This window comes from Capra hircus, chromosome 28 (assembly GCF_001704415.2).
Source record: "Capra hircus breed San Clemente chromosome 28, ASM170441v1, whole genome shotgun sequence".
Classification (NCBI taxonomy): Eukaryota; Metazoa; Chordata; class Mammalia; order Artiodactyla; family Bovidae; genus Capra; species Capra hircus.
In genome coordinates, this window is record NC_030835.1 from 23,185,498 (window position 1) to 23,209,440 (window position 23,943).

Here is a 23,943-nt window from a genome sequence, read left to right on the forward strand (position 1 = left end):
AGCTCAGACCAACAAAGTATGTACCTAAAGCTTCATATCTAATAAGCATTAGGATGAAGACAAAATGTATTTCTCAAATCTATATTAATTTCACTCTACTTTATTGCAGCACTAAATTTCAGTGTTAGAATGAAATAACCATGTCTAAACTAAGTCTAAATAACTATGTCTAAAACTGAGATTCTCAGGTAGGAAAATGATTTATAATATAGCAATCTATTTGTTATAAATAAAATCAGCATTCAGTCTCTTGTCTAGTACGGCATTTATAATAATTGAGGTTTGAATTTAGTGATTAGAATCCAGGGAGAAAGAGAGAGGGTACTAAGATCAGTAATAAAAGTTGTAATATCTCAAGGAAGAAATATCAAGACTGTAGGCTACTGGTGCTATTTCAACAATTTGATAAAACTCAAAAAGCCTATGTTATGTAGTTCATTTTTATTTAATTGGGACTGGGACACAGATTTGGTTTGTGTTCCTTGAGGTTGCTGTGTAGGAGTAAATCACTGTTGGGGAGCCACCTTGCCGCTTGCTCTCTGTTTCGATCTTGGTAACTTGTATCAATGTCTAAGGAGACCTTTTAAAATATTTTAGTGTCATCTTAGTATATTTCACTGGAAATAGGGTAGACTGGTCATTACAAAAGATGCTATGGCCAGAATGCATGAGTTCAGATCCTGTCTCCAATACCTATTAGCTGTGAAACTTGATAAAATATATATTTAATGTCTCCATCGCTCAAATGTCTCATCTGTAAGATAAGGATAAGGATAATTCTAAACTTATAGAATTATTATAAAAATTAGTCTTCAGAATGGGAGAAAATAATAGCAAATGAAGCAACTGACAAACAACTAATCTCAAAAATATACAAGCAACTTATGCAGCTCAATTCCAGAAAAATAAATGACCCAATTAAAAAATGGGCCAAAGAACTAAATACACATTTCTCCAAAGAAGACATACAGATGGCTAACAAACACATGAAAAGATGCTCAACATCACTCATTATCAGAGAAATGCAAATCAAAACCACAATGAGGTATCATTTCAGGCCAGTCAGAATGGCTGCGATCCAAAAGTCTACAAGCAATAAATGCTGGAGAGGGTGTGGAGAAAAGGGAACCCTCTTACACTGTTGGTGGGAATGCAAACTAGCACAGCCACTATGGAGAACAGTGTGGAGATTCCTTAAAAAACTGGAAATAGAACTGCCTTATGACCCAGCAAGCCCACTGCTGGGCATACACACTGAGGAAACCAGAATTGAAAGAGACATGTGTACCCCAATGTTCATCGCAGCACTGTTTATAATAGCCAGGACATGGAAGCAACCTAGATGTCCATCAGCAGATGAATGGATAAGAAAGCAGTGGTACATATACACAATGGAGTATTACTCAGCCATTAAAAAGAATACATTTGAATCAGTTCTAATGAGGTGGATGAAACTGGAGCCGATTATACAGAGTGAACTAAGCCAGAAAAACACCAATACAGTATACTAACACATATATATGAAATTTAGAAAGATAGTAACGATAACCCTGTATGAGAGACAGCAAAGGAAACACAGATGTATAGAAGTGGGCGAGGGTGGGATGATTTGGGAGAATGGCATTGAAAAACGTATAATATCATAAATGAAAGAAATCACCAGTCCAGGTTTGATGCATGATACTGGATGCTTGGGGCTGGTGCACTGAGACGACCCAGAGGGATGGTACGGGGAGGGAGGTGGGAGAGGGCTTCAGGATGGGGAACACGTGTATACCTGTGGTGGATTCATGTTGATGTATGGCAAAACCAATACAATATTGTAAAGTAATTAACCTCCAATTAAAATAAATAAACTTATATTTAAAAAAATTAGTCTTTGTATGGGATAGTACTTGTGTGTATATTCCGTTGACCCTTTGGACTGCAGCCTGCCCGACTCCTCTGTCCATTAGATTTTCCTGGCAAGAATACTGGATTGCCATTTCCCCCTTGAGGGGTTATTCTCAACCCAGGGATCAAACCATCTCCTGCATCTCCAGTGGATTCTTTACTGCTGAGCCATGGGCTTCCCTTGGGATAGTATCTTCAGCTGAGTTCAGTTCAGTCCCTCAGTCATGTCCGACTCTGTGCGACCCCATGGATTGCAGCATGCCAGGCTTTGCAGTCCATCGCCAACCGCTGGAGCTTGTTCAAACTCATGTGCATTGAGTCGGTGATACCATCAAACCATCTTATCCTCTGTTGTCCCCTTCTCCTCCTGTCTTCAATCTTTCCCAGCATCAGGGTCTTTTCCAGTGAGTCCAGATGCCATGATCATAGTTTTGTGAATGTTGAGTTTTAAGCCAGCTTTTTCACTCTCCTCTGATAGTACCTAGTACATAAAAAATACTAAATGTATTAACTACTATTATGGATCATAATATATAGTATATCATCATATATCATTGTTTCCATCTCTTAAGTTAACCACAATGTCATGAGTTTTATTTTATATAAAGATAGAGGAAAAAAGAATTAAAGGTGAAGTTGTCAGCCTTCATAGAGGAAATGATACTATGTTACCAAAAATGTGTTATTGCTATTCACTCTCTAAGTGGTGTCTGACTATCTGTCACCCCATGGACTACACAATGCCAGGCTCCTCTGACTTCCAGATATTGCTCAAACTCAAGTCTATTGAGTCAGTGATGTCATCTAACCATCTCATCCTCTGTCACCACCTTCTCCTACTGCTCTCAACCTTTCCCAGCATCAAAATCTTTTCCAGTGAGTCGGCTCTTCACATCAGGTGGCCAAAGTATTGGAGCTTCAGAGATTTAGGGACTACAAAGTGCAAAAGAGATAATTAACCCTTTTGTTTTATTTTTAATCAGTAGCAGAAAATGCAAGTCATTTCAAAGACATTCTGTCCCTAAAAAAGATAAAATAAGTCCTCAAAATTTCTATGATATGGTTCTGTAATTAAACCAGATTTCTAGTTAATTGAACTGTTACTGATAAGCTATATCATCTTCTTGCTTCTCATACTAATCAAGATAAAGAAAAGGAGAGGAGGATAGATGTCAAAACTTAAGTGAGGACAAGGAGAGGAGTGAGACTCAAGGTTGGGGCCAAATCTAAAATGCCTGAGAGGTTTGTGTTGCACCAATAAATCAAGTTTCAAAAGATATCCCTTTCACTTGCATTAATAAAATTGTCAGTGGCCTCAACATCACTGGATTATTGCAGACTTTCTCATTATACCTTCTAACATATAATTTAATGATTAACTGGCAAACTGTCTACTCCAGAGCTTGATCTGCCCTCCTTTTTGAAGAGATAGATATTTATTGTGACCACTATTTATGAAAGATTTCTGGCCTCTGGTTTCCTTAAAATATCTCCGAAGCCTACCCACTCCTCCTCTGGGTATCTTTCCTTGTACGATCCAAGCTCAATGATTTAAGACATAATTTGCTGACAGGAGATCCTGAGAACCCATTATGAAAATGAAGGCAGAAAACAACCTTTGAATGTATTTTCTAATTTAAAAAGCCTTCATTACATAGCACATTTCAGGCTGAGAATGTTAAAAATTTATCATAGTTTCAGTAATTGCCGCTTCCTTTGGAACTTGGCATAATGTGGAATCATTTGTAAAATGTATATTTTGTTTGGCAATCAGTAGGAAGCTTGCCAGGCAATACATTTAATTAGGAGCATGAGGAAGAGAATAATTGTAGTCTGTCATAATATATTATTGTTACTTTAAAGTTCTACATGTGTTTAAGATAGTGGTCTCATAACAAGGTGTGTATTTAAAGTTTGAGGTAATTTCCTTTTCATCAGCCTAGGGTTTTATATGGGGAAATTTATTATTTAGAGGGGAAGGGTACATTAGCTACATCCCTTAAGATGCTTTGTCCATTGCTTAAGCTAAGTGAACATTAGCCGCTCTTCTTAGAAACAACCTTTGTCCATTGTTTAAGACCTTGAAAATTGATGCACTGCCTTTCGGGAACTTAGACAGCTTTATGTAAGTTTAACTTTCTCTGGAGATGCATAGGGATAATGAAATGCAGTGCCTTTCTTGAACATAACCGTGTACATAACATCTAATCCTGACTGATGTATAAAGTGAATTTGATAAGAGCAATGCAAAAAAATTATAATAATGAATGGTGATTTTTTTTAGAAAAAATTCAAAGCAGCCTCTATTGGCAGATTCAAAGAGGAGAAATATGATGATAACCATGTACTGAGGCCAGGTTTTCATCATCTTAACCATGGTGTTCCATTTTTACAGGAAAACTTGCTTATAATGAATTTGAGAGGCAGTATGAAAAATAGTACAGTGGAAAGGGTCTTTTGGAAATACCAGTTACAATTGATTTGATGTTCAGGTTTTCTGGTGTACTATACTCTGATCATTTTCCTTTGCATGAATCCCCCTATCTTGTATTAGTAAAGAATGGTCTCTTAAGTGAACAGGGATTTTTCTCTAACAACACATCTTATTAGGTTTAGCATCAGGGCATCTACCCTCAAGATAGGTCCAAGATGTAAATAAAATATTGGACAAATAGTTTTTACTCTGCTTCTTTTCAACTCCATTGTATTCTGGCCTCTCAGAATCTTCCTTTCCTCACCCTGACCAGCTTATTCCTCCCTCCCATCTTCTTCACTCTTCGTGTCCCTGGGAAAGCATCAAAACAATTGCATTAGTGAGTGATTTCTTCAGGGTCCTATTCTTTGCTAGGAACAAGGAGCATAAACCGCATAATTGGAAATGCCAGTATGTTGGCATTCAGTAGATGATTAGAAATTGGAAATAATAGGAATAGTTTTAGGTGGATGGAACAGTGATATTCATTCAGGTCAGTGATTCATTTATTTTTGAGGGATGAAAAGACAGAAAGATATCTCCTTATTCCATTCCAACTATTTAAGAAGTGCACTTCTTCTTAACTATGTTGCACATCCCTAAATAAACCCAAATTTCATTGCATGGCATTAGAAAACAAAACTATCTTAAAATAACAATGACAAAAATAAAAACTCATTAAAATGCTTGCTTCATTTAAAGCTATTTTTTGAGCACTTTGTAAAAATTAACTTGTGTGGTCCCTAGAATTACTCCATGTGGTGGGTGCTCCTATTATGTATCACCAAGGAAACTAAGATAAGAAGTGGATATTTATCTTGCTTGACTCACAAATAGTAAGAAGCAGCCTGTTGTGGGGAAACAGTACAAGGTAATGTGACTCCACTTTGCTGACGAAGGTCCATATAGTCAGAGCTATGGTTTTTCCAGTAATCATATACAGATGTAAGAACTGGACCAAATGAAGGCCAATCACCAAAGAAGTGATGCTTTCGAATTGTGATGCTGGAGAAGACTCCTGAGAGTCCCTTGGACAGCAAGGAGATCAAACCAGTCAGTTGTAAATCAACCCTGAATTTTCATTGGAAGAACTGATTCTGAACCTCCAATACTTTGGCCACTTGATGCAAAGAGCTGACTCACTGGAAAAGACTCTGATGCTGAGAAAGATTGAAGGCAAAAGAAGAGTGTGCCAGAGAATGAGATGGTTAAATAGTATCAGTGACTCAATAAACATGAATTTGAGCAAACTCTTGGAGACAGTGAAGCACAGATAAGCCTGGTGTGGTGTAGTTCATGGGTCACAAAGAGTTGAGCACAATTTAATGACTGAACAACAACAGCAACTATGATTTTACTTTGAACTAATTGTGGAGGAGAGTAAATTTGATAAAGAGCACTTAACCTAAAGACCATTAAAAAAGGATTAAAAAGAGGAGCATTAAAAGCATACCTGCTAATCAAAATGTACTGTTAAACATATAAATTGTTCAAAATCTCATGTTTACTCCTAGAATGAGGAAAATATCTTTGTCTTATGAGATTTGCATCCACCAAAAGTATCTTTAGGCTGAGGTTTATTGTAAGAAGTTCATGGGACTAAAGATCAAATGGAGTCCATCTTCTTGGAAGAATATCCTGAGTCTTAACACAATAGGTCTTCATTAAACAAAAAAATCATACTGGAATCTAATCATGGCCTGTTTAAAACTGAAATATGGAAAGCCATTGGGTTATACTTCGAGGTGCAAATCTGGGTGTGTATTTGTGTCTTAGCATGAACCACAGCAACAAACATGGATTCTTTTACTTTAAGGGGCAAAGGACCACTGAAGCATACAACTGATGTGATCTACGCAGCTAAAATGATATCAGAATCAGGATCAAGGATGGATGCCCTTGCTCGGCAGATTGCCAACCAGGTGAGTTCTCTGTAAATGAACGTAATGAAAGTCCATGCTAATTGCTGTCTGTCATTTGATTTTGATTAGAACAAATTTGAATTTTTACTCTGTTAGACTGGTTTTTCCTAAACTATTATTGAATTGTTTTTGCATAATTAACACACAACTACTGAAAAATTTATTGAGATAATTTATTGAGGCTCTATTATTATTATTATTATCATTATCATCATCATTATTATCATTTATGGCTTGATTAGTCAAACATTTTTTGAGCTTTAAATATATTCAAATTATTCTAAATTATCACCTTCTGAGTTTCAAATATACTCAAATTATTTTAGTTGGCTGTAATAGCCAATGTTAGTATTTTTTTCCTTAATACCTTAGATTTCTTATTTTTACTCTTTAAAAATCAGTACTTTTCAAAATTATCTTGGCTTTTCTGTGTTAGCAATAAGCTCTGATATTCTACATAAAACTACAAAGCAAATTGTAATTAGTAAAATAATGAAGTGAATATATAAAATGTAGGAAGTGTATAATCCTTACAGGTGCTCCCAATACTTTGTTTTCTTTAGATTTCTCATGTCTCTATTCCAGTTTTCTAAGATGCAGCTACATCATTAGAGTACCTTTTGCTTAGGTACCTTTTGCTTAACTTTAATTGAAAAATCTGTCAGTTTCTTTAGTTAATGTATTTAGATACTCAGTATTTCAGACTGAGATATAATATTCTTCATTAGGTTTTATATTATTCAACCCTATACTACATGTTTAAGGGCTTCCCTGGTAATTCAGGTGGTAAAGAATCCTCCTGCAATGCAGAAGACCCTGGTTCAATTTCTGGTTCAATTCCTGGGTCAGGAAGATCCCCTGGAGAAGGGATGGGCTACCCACTCCAGTGTTTTTGGCTTCCCTGGTGGCTCAGATGGTAAAGAATGCACCTGCAGTGTGGGAGACCTGGGTTTGATCCCTGGGTTGGGATGATCTCCAGAGGAGGGCATGGCAAACCACTCCAGTATTCTTGCTTGGAGAATCCCCATGGATAGAAAAGCCTGGTGGGCTACAGTCCATAGGGTCAAAAAGAGTCAGACACAACTGAGGGACTAAGCACAGCACAATACATATTTATTCCCCTTTGATGAAAAAAGCACTTCTTTTTAAATCTGAAACTATTTCATATTTTTCTTGCATATAAACTGTAAGAGAAACTTTATCAGGCTGCTTCTTATTATTTAGTCTTTTTATCCTCCTTTTCTTGGAACTTGAATGTTCTCTTCTTAGATATTATATTTTGGGATATAAAGGAGGAAAAATAAAGAAAAATAATAACAGACAAGTATTTTAAAGCATTTGTGAAGATATATTTTCATATATGTAGTATATATATTTTTCAGTATCTTGCTACTTTAAACATCGTGAGCATTTTATTAACCCTTTTAATATTCAGCCTTTACAGTTAAAAACAAACTCTACTGTAACATAATTCATGATCTACTATGAATAAATGACTGAAGCCCAGATCTGCCCATGGTTTCTATATTTTAGAATCATTGCATTCACTTTTATGAGATAAAGTATTAATAGTAGCAGAATAAATGAAACCATAATATATTAAACAGATTTATTTGTTCTCATAACTTTTTAAATGCTTAATGATTTTTACCTGTGTGCTTCTGTTTATTTTAGAACACACAATTTTCAAAGTTCAAATAATTGTGTCACTTTGAAGTTCTTTTTTTCTTAAGCAGTCTTTTTAATTGGATTAGGTCACTTGTAGATACTACTGTATTACATTATGTAGCTGTATAAAATTATAGCTCTATTAAATTATGCTATTGTTTTTTAGCATTATTCAAATTGCATGGAAGAAAGCAAAAGTATTGTCTCACTTCCATATAAATTTGACATTTTAAAAGAAGCTTAAAGAAGGAGTCACTGACTAAGAAGAATTATAGATGACTCTCTCTGGCCTTTTCCATTTCATATAATAAAGTAGTTTCATATGATACAATTTTGTTCAAAATAAATAGGGTTGTGAAGAAACAGAATTGAAAGAAAGGAAACTGACTCATTATAGTGATTATCCGGGAAGATTATGATTATGCTTTAGATATTGTATGACAGAATAACAAAATTTTAGACAAAAACAATTATTGAAATTGTTTGTGGAATAAAAGTTAATAATATACATCAGCAAGGCAATTTTTACATTGTCAAAGGTATTAGGAAAAAAATCTTCCAGAACATAATGTGTGTGCTTAGTTGCTCAGTTGTGCCTGACTCTTTGTGACTCCATGGACTACAGCACACCAGGATCCTCTATCCATGGAATTCCCCAGGCAAGGGTACTGAAATGGGTTGCCATTCCCTTCTCCAGGGGATCTCCCCAACCCAGGAACTGAACCTGGGTCTCCTGCACTGCACGCAGATTCTTTACCAATTGAGCCACCAGGAAAGCCAGAACATTGCTTGCTTTTAATTTTGAACAATCTAATAGCTCAAAAAATTTTAAAAATTTTATGATACTTTACAGTCTGCATTTTGCTAGAGTGTCAGAAGGTCAAACATTCATCAATTTCCAATTCCATCCAACATGGACTTGTGACATATATATATATATATATATATATATATATATATATATGTCAAAGCTAGTGGAGGTACAGTATATAGTTGGGCCAATTTCATTTCATTCTATTGTTTTAAAGTTCATATGTAGAATAGAATGAAATCAGTTTTATGGAGGCCTATATTCGGCCTTCCTGGATTTTTTTTTAAACCTTTCTTCTCTGCCTTATTCCCTTAAATATAAGTTTATTGTGTTTATTGTTGTTGTTCAAGCACTAAGTCATCTAAGACTCTACAATCACATGAACTGTAGCATGCCAGACTTCCTTGTCCTTCACCATCTCCCAGATATTGTTCAAACTCATGTCCGTTGAGTCAATGATGCCATCCAATCATTTCATCTTCTGTCACCCCCTTCTCCTCCTGCCCTCAATCTTTTCTAGCATCAGAGACTTTTAAAATGAGGTGCCCCCTCACATTAGGAGTCCAAAGTATCGGAACTTCAGCTTCAGCACCAGTCCTTCCAATTAATATTCAGGGTTGATTTCCTTTAGGATTGACTGGAGTGATCTCCTTACTAACCAAGGGATTCTCAGGAATCTTCTCCAACACCACAGTATGAAAGCATCAGTTCTTCAGTTCTCCTTTATTGTCCAACTCTCACATCCATTCATGACTACTGGAAAAACCACAGCTCTGACTAGATGGACCTTTGTTGGCAAGTAATGTCTCTGCTTTTCAATATGCTGTCTAGGTTTGCCATAGCTTTTCTTCCAAGGAGCAAGCGTCTTTTGATTTCATGGCTGCAGTCACCATCTGCAGTGATTTTGGAGCCCAAGAAAATAAAGTCTGACACTGCTTCCATTGTTTCCCCATCTATTTCCCATGAAGTGATGGGACAGGATGCCATGATTTTTGTTTTCTGAATGTTGAGCTTTAAGCCAACTTTTTCATCAAGAGGCTCTTCAGTTCTTTTTTGCTTTCTGTCATAGGGGTGGTATCATCTGCATATCTGATGTTATTGATATTTCTCCCAGCAATCTTGATTCCAGCTTGTGCTTTTTCCAGTCTGGCATTTTGTATGATGTACTGTGCTTGTAAGTTAAGTAAGCATGTGACAATATACAGCCTTGACATACTCCTTTCCCAATTGTGAACCAGTTCATTTTTCCATGTCCAGTTCTAACTGTTGCTTCTTGACCTGCACACGGATTTCTCAGGAGACAGGTCAGGTGGTCTGGTATTCCCATTTATTTAAGAATTTTGTTGTGATCCACATAGTCAAAGGATTTAACATAGTCAATGAAGCAGAAGTGGATGTTTTTCTGGAATTCCCCTGCTTTATCTGTGATCCAGTAAATGTTGGCAATTTGATCTCTGATTCCTCTGTCTTTTCTGAATCCATCATGTACGTCTGAAAGTTCTCCATTCATGGACTGCTGAAGCCTAGCTTGATTTTGAGCATGTTGAGGAGGATTTTGAGCATTAGCTTTCTTGTGTGTGAAATGAGCACAATTGTAATGTAGTTTGAACATTCTTTGGCTTTGACCTTCTTTGGGATTAGAATGATAATTGACTTTTCCAGTCATGACCACTACCAAGCTTTCCAAATTTGCAGACATGCTGAGTGCAGTGCTTTAACAGTGTCATCTTTTAGGATTTTAAATAGCTCAGCTGGATTGCCATTACCTCCACTAGATTTGTTCATAGTAATGCTTCCTTAGATCCACTAAACTTCACACTGCAGGATGCCTGGCTCTAGGTGAATGATCACACCATCATGATTATCTGGGTCATTAAGACCTTTTTTGTATAGTTCTTCTGTGTATACTTGCCACCTCTTCTTAATCTCTTCTGCTTCTGTTAGTTCTTTGCTGTTTCTGATCTTTTTCGTACCCATCTTTGCATGAAATGTTCCCTTGGTATCTCTAATGTCCTTGAAGAGATCACTAGTCTTTCCCATTCTATTGTTTTCCTCTATTTCTTTGCATTGTTTACTTAAGAAGGCTTTTTTTCTCTCCTTGCAATTCTTTGAAACTCTGCATTCAGATGAGTATATTTTTCCCTTTCTCCTTTGCCTTTCACTTCTCTTATTTTCTCAGCTATTTGTAAAGCCTCCTCAGAAAACCACTTTGCCTTCTTTCATTTCTTTTACTTGGGAATGGTTTTGGCCACTCCTATATAGCATTACAAACCTCCATCCATAGTTTTCAGGTACTCTACCACATCAAATCCTTTGAATCTATTTGTCACCTCCACTGTATAATCATAAGGTATTCGATCTAAGTCATAATCTGAATGGCTTAGTAGTTTTCTCTACTTTCTTCAGTTTAAGCCTGAATTTTGCAATAAGGAGCTCATGATCTGAGCCATAGTCAGCTCATATCTATTTTGCTGACTGTACAGAGCTTCTCCATCTTTGGCAGCAAATATTTTAATCAGTCTATTTTAATATTGGCCATCTGGTGATGTCCATGTGTAGAGCATCTCTTATGTTATTGGAGGAGGTAGTTTCCTGTAACCAGTATGTTTTCTTGACAAAACTGTTAGCCTTTGCCCTTTCATTTTGTACTTCAAGTCCAAACTTGCCTGTTCTTCCAGGTATCCCTTGACTTCCTATTTTTTGCATTCCAAGGACATCTTTTTTGGTATTGGTTCTAGAAGGTCTTATAGAACTTCATAACATTATTTGACTTCAGCTTCTTAGGCACTAGAGGTTGAGGATTACTCTGATGTTGAATGGTTTGCCCTGGAATTGAATCGAGATCATTCTGTCATTTTTGAGATTGCACCTAAGAACTGCATTTCAGACTCTTTTTTGACTATGAGGGATACTCCATTTCTTCTGAGGGATTCTTGCCCACAGTAGTAGATATAATGAATGATATAATGATAGTCTGAGTTAAATTATTAACTCAAATTATTAACTCTCTCATTCACTGATTCCTAAGCTATTGATGTTCACTGTTGTCATCTTCTTAACCATGTCTAATTTACCATGATTCATGGACCTAACATTCCAAGTTCTATGCAATATTCTTCTTTACCACATCAGACTCTACTTTCACCACCAGACACATCCACAACTGAGCATAGTTTCTACTTTGGGCCAGCCACTTCATTCTTTCTGGAGCTGTTTCTCAAGTCTTCCCCAGTAACGTAATGGACACCTTCCATCCTGCAGGGCTCATCTTCCAGTGTCATATCTTTCTGCCTTTTCATACTGTTCATTGGGTTTTCAAGACAAGAATTACTGAAGTGGTTTTCCATTCCCATCTCCAGTGGACCACATTTTGTCAGAATTCTCCACCATAACCTGTCCATCTTGGATGACCCTGCACGGCAAGGCTCATAGCTTCGTTGAGTTACACAAGGCTATGATCCAAGTGATCATTTTGGTTAGCTTTCTGTAATTGTGATTTTTGTTCTGGAGGTGGTGGGATTGTAGTTCTCACTTCCTCTGTCTACCCTCAGATGGATGAGGATAAGAGGCTTGTTTAATCTTCTTGATGGGAGGGACTGACTTGCTCTGGTGGGTAGGGCCATGCTAAATACATCTTTAATCCATTTATCTGCTGATGGGTGGGTCAGTGTTTCCTCCCTGTTAGTTGTTTGATTGGAGGTGACCCAGTCCTGAAGTCTACAGGCTCTCTGGTAAGACTATTGGCAACCTCCAAGAGGACTTACTGGCAACCTCCAAGAGGACAGGGAGGCCTGGCATGCTGCAATTCATGGGGTCGCAAAGAGTTGGACACGACTGAGTGACTGAACTGAACTGAACTGAAGAGGACTTATTCCAACAGGCTCCTCCCAGGACTGCTGCTGCCATTGCCCCTGTCCCCATGACAGGCAACTGCCAACCCACACCTCCACAGAAGACAGGAGACCCTCAAACACTCACAGGCAGGTCTGACTCAGTCTCCTTTGGTGTCACTGTTCCTTTAGCCTGGTTTCAGGTGCACATAAGGTTTTGTTCGTGCCCTCCAACAGTCTCTGTTTCCCCCCTTTCTGTGGAAGTTCTGCATCAAATCCTGCTTGCCTTCAAAGTTAGATTTCCTGGTGATAGTCCCTGTGCTGAATCCCCAGGTTGAGAAGTCTGATATGGGGCCTAGTACCTTCACATCAGTGTGAGAACTTCCCTGGTATTATTGTTATCCAGTTTGTCATTGGCTCACCCCACAATACCCCCATACTAGTTATTGTGTATTACCATGCGCAACTTACTACTTTGGTATTGCCATTAGGTAACTAGGAAGAGATGAATGAAAAATCTGTTTTAGCATATAGAAGCTTCATATAAACTTACTTGTCCCAATCACCCAACTTTTCTTGGGTTTTATCAGTTCAGTTCAGTTCAGTCATTCAGTCATATCCAACTCTTTGTGATCCCATGGACTGCAGCATGCCAGGCCTCCTTAATGGTGTTGAGATGCTATGGTAGATTGCATATGCCATCTAAGACGATGTTGTTTAAGTCTTACAGAACTTAAAACCCTATCTCCATTAGCCAGATTCTTTCTGAGGGTCAGAATGATGTTCAGTTCAGATCAATTCAGTTGCTTAGTCGTGTCTGACTCTTTGCGACCCCATGAACTGCAGCATGCTAGGCCTCCCTGTCTATCACCAACTCCCTGAGTTCACTCAAACTCACGTCCATCAAGTAAGTGATGCCATTCAGCCATCTCATCCTCTGTCATCCCCTTCTCCTCCTGCCCCCAATCCCTCCCAGCATCAGAGTCTTTTCCAATGAGTCAACTCTTCGCATGAGGTGGCCAAAGTACTGGAGTTTCAGCTTTAGCATCATTCCTTCCAAAGAAATCCCAAGGCTGATCTCCTTCAGAATGGACTGGTTGGATCTCCTTGCAGTCCAAGGGACTCTCAAGAGTCTTCTCCAACACCACAGTTCGAAAGCATCAATTCTTCGGCGCTCAGCTTTCTTCACAGTCCAACTCTCACATCCATACATGACCACTGGAAAAACCATAGCCTTGACTAGATGGACTCTTGTTGGCAAAGTAATGTCTCTGCTTTTCAATATGCTATCTAGGTTGGTCATCACTTTCCTTTCAAGGAGTAAGCATCTTTTAATTTCATGGCTGCAGTCAGCATCTGTAGTGATTTTGGAGCCCCCCCAAAAATAAAGTCTGACACTGTTTCCACTGTTTCCCCATCTATTTCCCATGAAGTGATGGGACCAAATGCCATGATCTTCATTTTCTGAATGTTGAGCTTTAAGTTACTTATCACAATTATTAAACATTTTCCTCATGAATAAAGAGGATGGCAAATTGAAGAAGTAGCCTTCTTAGAAATCTAGGATTCCAAACTATTGGTACATATCTTTTTCTATTCTTTGACTCTTCACTGTAATTCATCATGTTAGCAGATATTCTAAACTAGATGAACTGGGTAATGCCTCACAAGGTAGGAATAATACATTGAAAGATTTAAGTTACAAAAGCAACCTATCACAAACAGAAAAGTGATGAATACGAAACACACTAAAAATGAACATCTGCTAAATTGTCTTGCACAGGAAGAGGACAAAATTGGACTTCATAACTCCTGAATATTGTGTCTGAAACCTAATACTCCTTCAATGTAAATTTTCCAATGCAAAGATATACAGATTATTGACTGGGTACTCCCACCTAATCATAACTAGACACAATTAAAATGAAATTTCAGTGTTAAATAAATTGAAAACCAATGCTAATTTGAGATAGTGACATTTAAAAAACAACAAAATGAAAAATTACAAGGCAAATTATACCTGATACACTCACCTATGAACAAAACAGTCTGCAAGTATAATTTATGTTAATATTTTGACAAAGTATTGTTGGTGACTAGCCTCATTTAAATTGTTTCCTACTGATATTCTGAGAGTTAAAATATGTAACAAAACTACACTAAAAAGAAGCTTCTGAAACATTCATTATGTCATTCTAACATGTCTGTTAAGGATAAAACTCCCAGGTGCATCTTGTGGCAGTATTTGTATTTTGACACTGTTATTTGCCTGAAATTTATTTTGAGAGGAAAAGTTAATGCCTCAATTTGTTCTCCAGGTTAATGAACCTCTACTTTATAAAAATGAATGCATAGCAAGTTCTCAGGATTAAATAGGAATAGACAAATTCTGAAATATTTTATCTGTTTGCATCCTTGAAGTAATAGTCTCCTGTTAGAAGGCATGCTGCTTTACTATTTTTTAGTAGATCTTTATAATTTTCTCATTAAAGTGAATGAAGTCACTCAGTCATGTCCAACTCTTTGTGACCCCAAGGATTGTAGCCCATGGAATTTTCCATGCAAGAATACTGGAGTGGGTTGCCAGTTCCTTCTCCAGGGGATCATCCTGACCCAGGGATCAAACCTGGGTCTTCTGCATTGAAGGCAGAGGCTTTCTCATTAAAACAAATTCTTAAATGCTTTGAAGGTGATTATATATCAAGTTTTACTTCATGTATACAAAACTATAGCCCTAACTACCAAAAACAAGGTGTTTTCAGGGTCTAGGAGGTGGGAGCTATTGGGTGTAAGAGGAGAATAAGAAAGAAGAGGAATGTTTCTTCTTACAAAGGGCTGGCTGAGTTAACCAAAATTTTCCCCCAAATCAAAATTTGTCTGCATTACCTTTCCACCATTCTTTCCACCATTCTTTTATTCTTTTTTTTCTTCTTTCTTTTTTTAAATATTAATTTATTTATTTTAATTGGAGGCTAATTACTTTACAATATTGTATTAGTTTCGCCATACATCAACATGAATCCCCCATGGGTCCACCATTCTTTCCACATACATATTCTTTATAAAGGATAAAATGTTCTTATAAGTTTATTTCTATCCAAGTAGCACTTGAGTTCAAGTTTCAGGTTTCAGGGAGAGACATGATGTTTTGGGGTTGTAATCTAATACATAGGGAAGTCAGTTCAGAGAATTTCTCATGGAAGTCAGCAGAATGCTAAAAGTAGGTTATGCCAAATCTTTACACCTATTAATACTAAAGGAAAGGAGCTTTGATGAAGATGGGAAGCATCTTTGTTTTTCATTGTTATTAGTATTCAAAATATATATTGCTGATAGCATTTTCTCAATGATTGTATGCTCAAACCTAGCTAAAACTAAAAATGAATTTAAAGCAGCCTTAACCTAAAGACCATTTAAGTCTAAATAAGTTCAGTTCAGTTCAGTTGCTCAGTCGTGTCCGACATTTTGCGACCCCATGAACAGCAGCACGCCAGGCCTCCCTGTCCATCACCAACTCCCAGAGTCCACCCAAACCCATGTCCATTGAGTTGGTGATGCCATCCAACCATCTCATCCTCTGTCGTCCCTTTCTCCTCCTGCCCTCAATCTTTCCCAGCATCAGGGTCTTTTCAAATGAGTCAGCTCTCCACATCAGGTGGCCAAAGTATTGGAGTTTCAGCTTCAACATCAGTCCTTCCAGTGAACACCCAGGACTGATCTCCTTTAGGATGGACTGATTGGATTTCCCTGCAGTGCAAGGGACTCTCAAGTGTCTTCTCCAACACCACAGTTCAAAAGCATCAATTCTTCAGCTCTCAGCTTTCTTTGTAGTCCAACTCTCACATCCATACATGACTATTGGAAAAGGATATATGACAAAATCTAAGCAGCATATATAAGTTCTGGTAAAACATTTATGCATGGAAAAATGCCAAACTATAATTTCCCAAATAAAACTCTCACAAGTCAGCACCCTCAATCTAGACCATATAATGTTGTCCTCCAGCGCATCCTAAAAGGGTTCCACTGTTTTGTTTTGTTTTGTTTGTTTGTTGTTTGTTTTTCCATACCCTTCACTTCTGTGTTTTAGAAACCTTAGTTTACTAAAGAGCGGCAATGATAGGTGTAACGAAGAAGAGAAATGTTCCAACTATAGTGAGTTTTCTGGATGTAGAATCATCTCAAATTAACGACTGATCAAATTCAATAGATGAGTGAGACAGAGGAAGCACCCTTAATTTAGATAGTTAATAGAATGGGAAAAATGGTAGGCAACATGGAGTATGAGATAGTTGAGGGCTATATGTGTTGAGAGTGAAATGCTGATAAGACCATGAAATGGGCTGGGTAAATACGATATGTACATGGATTTTCTGAAGACATGGATGGATGATAGAGATTTAGTCATGTTTATTTTATAAGTGATAGGGGAAGCCAGAGTAGCATATACTGTTATCCAAGTAGAGGCTGAGAGTGAAAAGATGCCTAAGAATGGAAACTCAGGACACCAATAAGGGTGGCATTGAAAATTTTAAAAAAAACAAATAAACAAAAAACAAAGCATGTTCATGAGGAAAGAAAGATGGAATTACACGGCTGACAGAGGGATTTTGTTTTGAGGGACTTTATGTTGACAGATTCAAGGATAGAAGACATTAAAAGTACAGAAAAAGATGGGATCACTGATGATCTGTGACTCTGAGGAAGTGAAATGAGACAGCCTCTGGGCTGGAGTATAGGTGGAGAAATGAGCCCTGTGGAAAGAGAAAGGTCATGGACACAAAGTGCTTCTGCTATCACTAATTGCTTAAAATATCTATTCTAGAAATTCACAGTGACAACTGATACTTTCCCTTAACAAACTTTGCCAGCTAGCAGAATTTAAACTATTGTCTGTAATTTCAAAAATCATTTTAATATTTCTTAAATAAAGTTTATACTCTATTATGGGCAAAAAAAAAAAAAAGCTAAACTTGTAGAATAAAGGTCTTTAAAAGTATTTATTTTGCTAATTCGTCCTTAAAATTCAAACTGAAAGGTAATAAATAGTCTTCACTTTTCCTCTTGTTACTAAATGATATAGTCTGCATTGGTACAAAACATCTTAACTTGAAGAATGAAAGCCAGTTTAATGTGACAAAACCACTTAAATTGACATATCATCTGCTTGTCTATAGTGAGCATCCTGGTGGTTATAAAACTTAATTTAAACAAAAAATCCATGCATTGAAACAGAAACCAGATGTCCTAGTTAACATCTCCTATCTTAATAAACTGGGAAATAATAACCAAAGTTTATGATGAAATTCTACCACTCAGTTTGCCTGAAAATCTCTAGCAGTATTTCAAGTATTTTTATGAAAGAAAAAAAAAAACAACTAAAGGAAAAGAATGTTCTACACATCTAAGTTCCAAACTTTTGCAATTAGTTTTATGCAAATATATAAAATCTGGGGAAAACATAATTTGATTTTAATAATGGAGGTTGGGCAAATAGTAAAACAACAGGTTCTTAAACTAGAGATGATACATTCTCCTGATTCTGCTTCTAGGCTGCGAAAACTGACTCAGAAAGACTTTGCAAATGTCAATAGAAAAGAAGACTTTTAACAAATTTTATAGTATGGAATTTACATTTTCTAAAATACTTAAGTTATAAAACTGACTATCCTTTTTAGGTGTAACCAAGATTCTCATCAGTTCTGGGAATGAAGGGTAAATCAGAGTCAAGTAACTTTTAATTTCAAAAGTTCAAATTTTCTACTCATTTGCGTCATTATTTCCTAAACAGAATTACTCTCCTAGCATGGTATGAAAGTCTCTCCAGAGAGACTGTAGATTTTTCTTAAGCTTGGGTGATTGCAACATTGTTTATCAGTTAAGAATCTAACTATTAATTTGCAAGTTTGGTTTTATCAGCAGTTATATGAGTGAGCGAATGAGAGTGGCTCAGTCGTGTCCAACTCTTTGTGACCCCATGGACTGTAGCCTGGCCAGGGTCCTCTGTCCATGGAATTCTCCAGTCAAGAATACTGGAATGGGTTGTCATTTCCTTCTCCAGGACAGAAGTTATATGGTGTTTGTCTTTAAGGAACAAATTCACAATAATCCTATTTATAATATACAGGTAAAAGTGTCAGTTTTAGAAACCAATTTACAAACCAGAGTGACAATTTACTATTTACTATATAAGATAAAACTAGCAGGAAGACTGATTTTGTTTGGAGACCTTACAAGTAGGGAGTGAGGCCAGATCATGTGAGTTTGGATACCAACTTCATCATTTATTAATTGGGCAAATAACTTGGCTTCTCTATGACTCACTTCACTCCTTTGGTAAGTGGAGATAATGAAGTTGTGTAAGAGCTAATATAGATAAAGAACCTGGAATAACATGTGACAAATAAAACACTGTGTCAAAGGTTATTACGGAGTCCATCCATAAGAACAAAGAGTAGATAAGAGCCTTTATTACTCAGGATAGCCAAAACAATGTTTTGAATGAATTCCATATAGAAGAGATCATTGTGTAGTGAATGAAACAGAGAAAACTCAGTTCAGTTTTTTACACAAGTCATATACTCTGTCTTGCAAATGACAATAAGACAGTAATTAGCTCTAAGTGGAATGGCACCATGAATAGTATGGTACGCATATACAGGCCATAGCACAGCGCCCGTGCCATTCACACAGATGAAGCACCTAATAAAGACCCACTTCCTGTCATGGTGAAAAAAATAAATAAATAAATTGTCTTGCCTTTCATTGTTATAGGTAATTCTAGATAGTTAATCTTTGAATTTAATAAAAATCTAAGTAATCTTTACTTCAAAATAGACATAATGTTACCAGAAAACTTCTTTTTTCTTGGAACCATGTAAACCACGTAATCTGTGATTTGAAGAAAAAAAAAAAAATCACTCTGAATTCTCTTAAGTTCTGTGACTGAAAATAAAATAGATTTGAAAGTAAGTGGATATGGATTCAAATACTGGCTTTAACATAAACTCCTCCATCCTGGGAAAATTATGCTTTCTAAAATTATTATGATTTTCTCATTTGGAAATTGGGGAAAGTGAAAGGAAAGTGTTAGTCGCTCAGTCGTGTCTGACTCTTTTCAACCCCATGGACTGTCATCCAGCAGGCTCCTCTGTCCATGGAATTCTCCAGGCATGAATACTGGAGTGGGTAGCCATTCCCTTCTCCAGGGGATCTTCCCCACCCAGGGATTGAACTCAGATCTATGGTATTATAGGCAGATCCATGACCATCTGAGCCACCAGGGAGAAAACCCCTTCCTTTTCTTCCTCCTCTATTACCTTTTCTCTCCCTCTCTCTGCCCTTCTCCTTTGCACTTGTCTCCTCTTTTTTTTTTTTTTTTTTACTTAGTTTCAATTTAATCCTCCTGATAAGAATTGTGGGATTATCCTTTCAGTTCAGTTCAGTCATTCGATCATGTCCAACTCTTTATGACCCCACGGAATGCAGCACACCAGGCCTCCCCGTCCATCACCAACTCCCAGAGTTTACTCAAACTCACGTCCATTGAGTCGGTGAAATGAAGTGAAGTGAAGTGAAGTGAAGTGAAGTCACTTAGTCGTACTCTTTGCTACCCCATGGGCGGTAGCCTACCAGGTTCCTCAGTCGATGGCATTTTCCAGGCAAGAGTACAGGAGTGGGTTGCCATTTCCTTCTCCAGGGGATTTCCTGACCCAGGGATCAAATCTGGGTCTCCTTCATTGTAGGCATAAGCTTTACCATCTGCGCTATAGGTACTGTGATTATTGAGTCAGTGATGCCATCCAAATATCTCATCCTCAGTCATCCTCTTCTCCTCCCACCTTCAATCTTTCCCAGCAACAGGGTCTTTTCAAATGAGTCAGTACTTCACATTAGGTGACCAGAGTTTTGAAGGTTCAGTTTCATCCTTCCAATGAATATTCAGGACTGATTTCCTTTAGTATTAACTGGTTTGATCTCCTTGCAGTCCAAGGGACTCTCAAGAGTCTTCTCCAACACCACAGTTCAAGAGCATCAATTCTTTGGTGCTCAGTTTTCTTTATAGTCCAATTCTCAAATCCATACACGAGACTGGAAAAACCATAACTTTGACTAGATGGACTTTGGTTGGCAAAGTAATGTCTCTGCTTTTTAATAAACTGTCTAGGTTAGTCATTGCTTTTCTTCCAAGGAGCAAGAGTCTTTTAATTTCATGGCTGCAGTCACCATCTCCAATGATTTTGGAACACCCACCAAAAAAGTCTGTCACTATTTCACTGTTTCCCCATCTATCTGCCATGAAGTAATGGGACCAGATGCCATGATCTTAGTTTTCTAAATGTTGAGTTTTAAGCCAACTTTTTCACTCTGCTCTTTTACTTTCGTCAAGGGGCTCTTAAATTCTTCTTCACTTTCTGCCATAAGGGTGGTGTCATCTGCATACATGAGGTTATTGATATTTCTCCCAGAAATCTTCGTTCCAGCTTGTGCTTCCTCCAGCCCAGCGTTTCTCAAGAAGTACTCTGCATACAAGTTAAATAAACAGGGTGACAATATACAGCCTTGACTAACTCCTTTCACGATTTGGAACCCGGCTGTTGTTCCATGTCCAGTTCTAACTGTTGCTTCTAGACCTGCATGCAGATTTCTCAAGAGGCAGGTCAGGTGGTCTGGTATTCCCATCTCTTTCAGAATTTTCCACAGTTTGTTGTGATCCAAACAGTCAGAGGCTTTGGCATAGTCGATAAAGCAGGCGTAGATGTTTTTCCAAAACTCTCTTACTTTTTTGATGATCCAGCGGATGTTGGCAATTTGATCTCTGGTTCCTCTGCCTTTTCTAAAACCAGCTTGAACATCTGGAAGTTCATGGTTCACGTACTGTTGAAGCCTGGCTTGGAGAATTTTGAGCATTTCTTTGCTAGCATGTGAGCTGAGTGCAATTGTGCAGTAGTTTGAGCATTCTTTGGCATTTCTTTTCTTTGGGATTGGAATGAAAACTGACCTTTTCCAGTTCTGTGGCCACTGCTGAGTTTTCCAAATTTGTTGGCATATTGAGTGTAGCACTTTCATAGCATCATCTTTTAGGATTTGAAACAGCTCAACTGGAATTCCATCACTCCACTAGCTTTGTTCATAGTGATGCTTCCTAAGGCCCACTTGACTTTGCATTCCAGGATGTCTGGCTCTAGGTGAGTGATAACAGCATCGTGATTATCTGTGTTGCAAAGATCATTTTTTGTTGTTGTTGTTGTTGTTTGTTTTGTAGGATGTGGTACATTTCATTTTATTTTATTTATTTTTTTATTTTATTTTATTTTTTTTTACATGTGTTCCCAAACATGAACCCCCCTCCCACCTCCCTCCCCATAACATCTCTCTGGGTCATCACCGTGCACCAGCCCCAAGCATGCTGTATCCTGCGTCGGACATAGACTGGTGATTCAATTCTTACATGATAGTATACATGTTACAATGCCATTCTCCCAAATCATCCCACCCTCCCCCTCTCCCTCTGAGTCCAAAAGTCCATTATACACATCTGTGTCTTTTTTGCTGTCTTGCATACAGGGTCGTCATTGCCATCTTTCTGAAGATCATTTTTGTATAGTTCTTCTATGTATTCTTGCCACCTCTTAGCATCTTCTGCTTCTGTTAGGTCCATACCATTTCTGTCCTTTATTGTGCCCATCTTTGCATGAAATGTTCCCTTTGTATCTCTAATGTCCTTGAAGAGACCTCTAGTCTTTCCCATTCTATTGTTTTCCTCTATTTCTTTGTATTGATCACTGAGAAAGGCTTTCATATCTCTCCTTGTTATTCTTTGGAACTTTTCATTCAAATGGGTATATCTTTCCTTTTCTCCTTTGCCTTCCGCTTCTCTTCTTTTTTTCACTATTTTTAAGGCCTATTCAGACAAGCATTTTGCTTTTTTGCATTTTTTGCATTACTTGGCCAACAAAGGTCCATCTAGTCAAGGCTATGGTTTTTCCAGTAATCATATATGGATGTGAGAGTTGGACTATAAAGAATGTTGAGTGCCGAAGAATTGATGCTTTTGAACTGTGGTTTGGAGAAGACTCTTGAGTCCCTTGGACCACAAGGAGATCCAACCAGTCCATCCTAAAGGAAATCAGTCCTGAATATTCTTTGGAAAGACTAATGTTGAAGCTGATACTCCAATACTTTGGCCACCTGATGCAAAGTACTGAGTCATTTGAAAAGACCCTGATGCTGGGAAAGATTGAAGGTGGGAGGAGGAGACAACAGAGGATGAGATGGATGGATGGCATCACCGACTCAATGGATATGAGTTTGAGTAAATTCTATTAGTTGGTGATGGACAAGGAGGCCTGGCTTGCTGCTGTGCATGGAATCACAGAGATTTGAACACAACTGAACTGAACTGAACTCTCCACTTTTGGCTCCGAAGAACATAGTCAGTCTGACTTCAGTATTGACCATCTGGTGATGTCCATGTATAGAATTTTCTCTTGTGTTATTAGAAGAGGGTGCTTGCTATGATCAGTGCTTTCTTAGCAAAACTCTGTTAGCCTTTGCCCTGCTTCATTCTGTACTCCAAGGACAAATTTGCCCGTTACTCTAGGTATTTTTTGATTTCCTACTTTGAATTCTAGTGCCCTATAATGAAAAGGACATCTTTTTGGGTGTTAGTTCTAGAAGGTCTTGTAGGTCTTCATAGAACCATTCAACTTCAGCTTCTTCAACATTATTGTTGGGGCATAGACTTGGATTACTTTGATACTAAATGGTTTACCTTAGAAACAAACAGAGATCATTCTCTCATTTTTGAGATTGCATCCAAGTACTGCATTTCAAACTCATGTTGACTATGATGGCTACTCCATTTCTTCTAAAGGATTCTTGCCAATAGTCATAGATATAATGGTCATCTGAGTTAAATTCACCCATTCCAGTCCTTTTTAGTTTGCTGATTCCTAGAATGTCCACGTTCACTCTTGGCATCTCCTATTTGACCACTTCCAGTTTGCCTTGATTCATGGACCTAACATTCCAGATTCCTATGCTGTATTGTTCTTTATAGCATTGGACTTTACTTCCATCACTGGTCACATCCACAGCTGGGTATTGTTTTTGCTTTGACTCCATCTCTTAATTCTTTCTGTAGTTATTTCTCCACTCTTTTCCAGTAGCATATTTGGCACCTGGGAAATTCATCTTTCAGTGTCCTATCTTTTTGCCTTTTCATACTGTTCATGGGATTCTCAAGGCAAGAATACTGAAATGGTTTGCCATTCCCTTCTTCAGTGGAATGTATTTTGTCAGAATTCTCCACCATGACCTGTCTGTCTTGGATGGCCCTACATG

At 37.6% G+C, this 23,943-nt stretch overlaps 1 protein-coding gene across 2 annotated transcripts in view; it reads left to right on the forward strand.

The window, feature by feature from the left end:
- CTNNA3 (catenin alpha 3) overlaps positions 1-23,943 on the forward strand; it is a 1,853,842-nt gene that overhangs the window by 1,750,755 nt on the left and 79,144 nt on the right. For both annotated transcript variants that reach the window (XM_018042551.1, XM_018042552.1), the window contains exon 16: positions 6,183-6,288. In XM_018042551.1, coding sequence (XP_017898040.1) covers positions 6,183-6,288 — 106 coding nt within the window. The remainder of the gene's footprint in view (positions 1-6,182; positions 6,289-23,943) is intronic.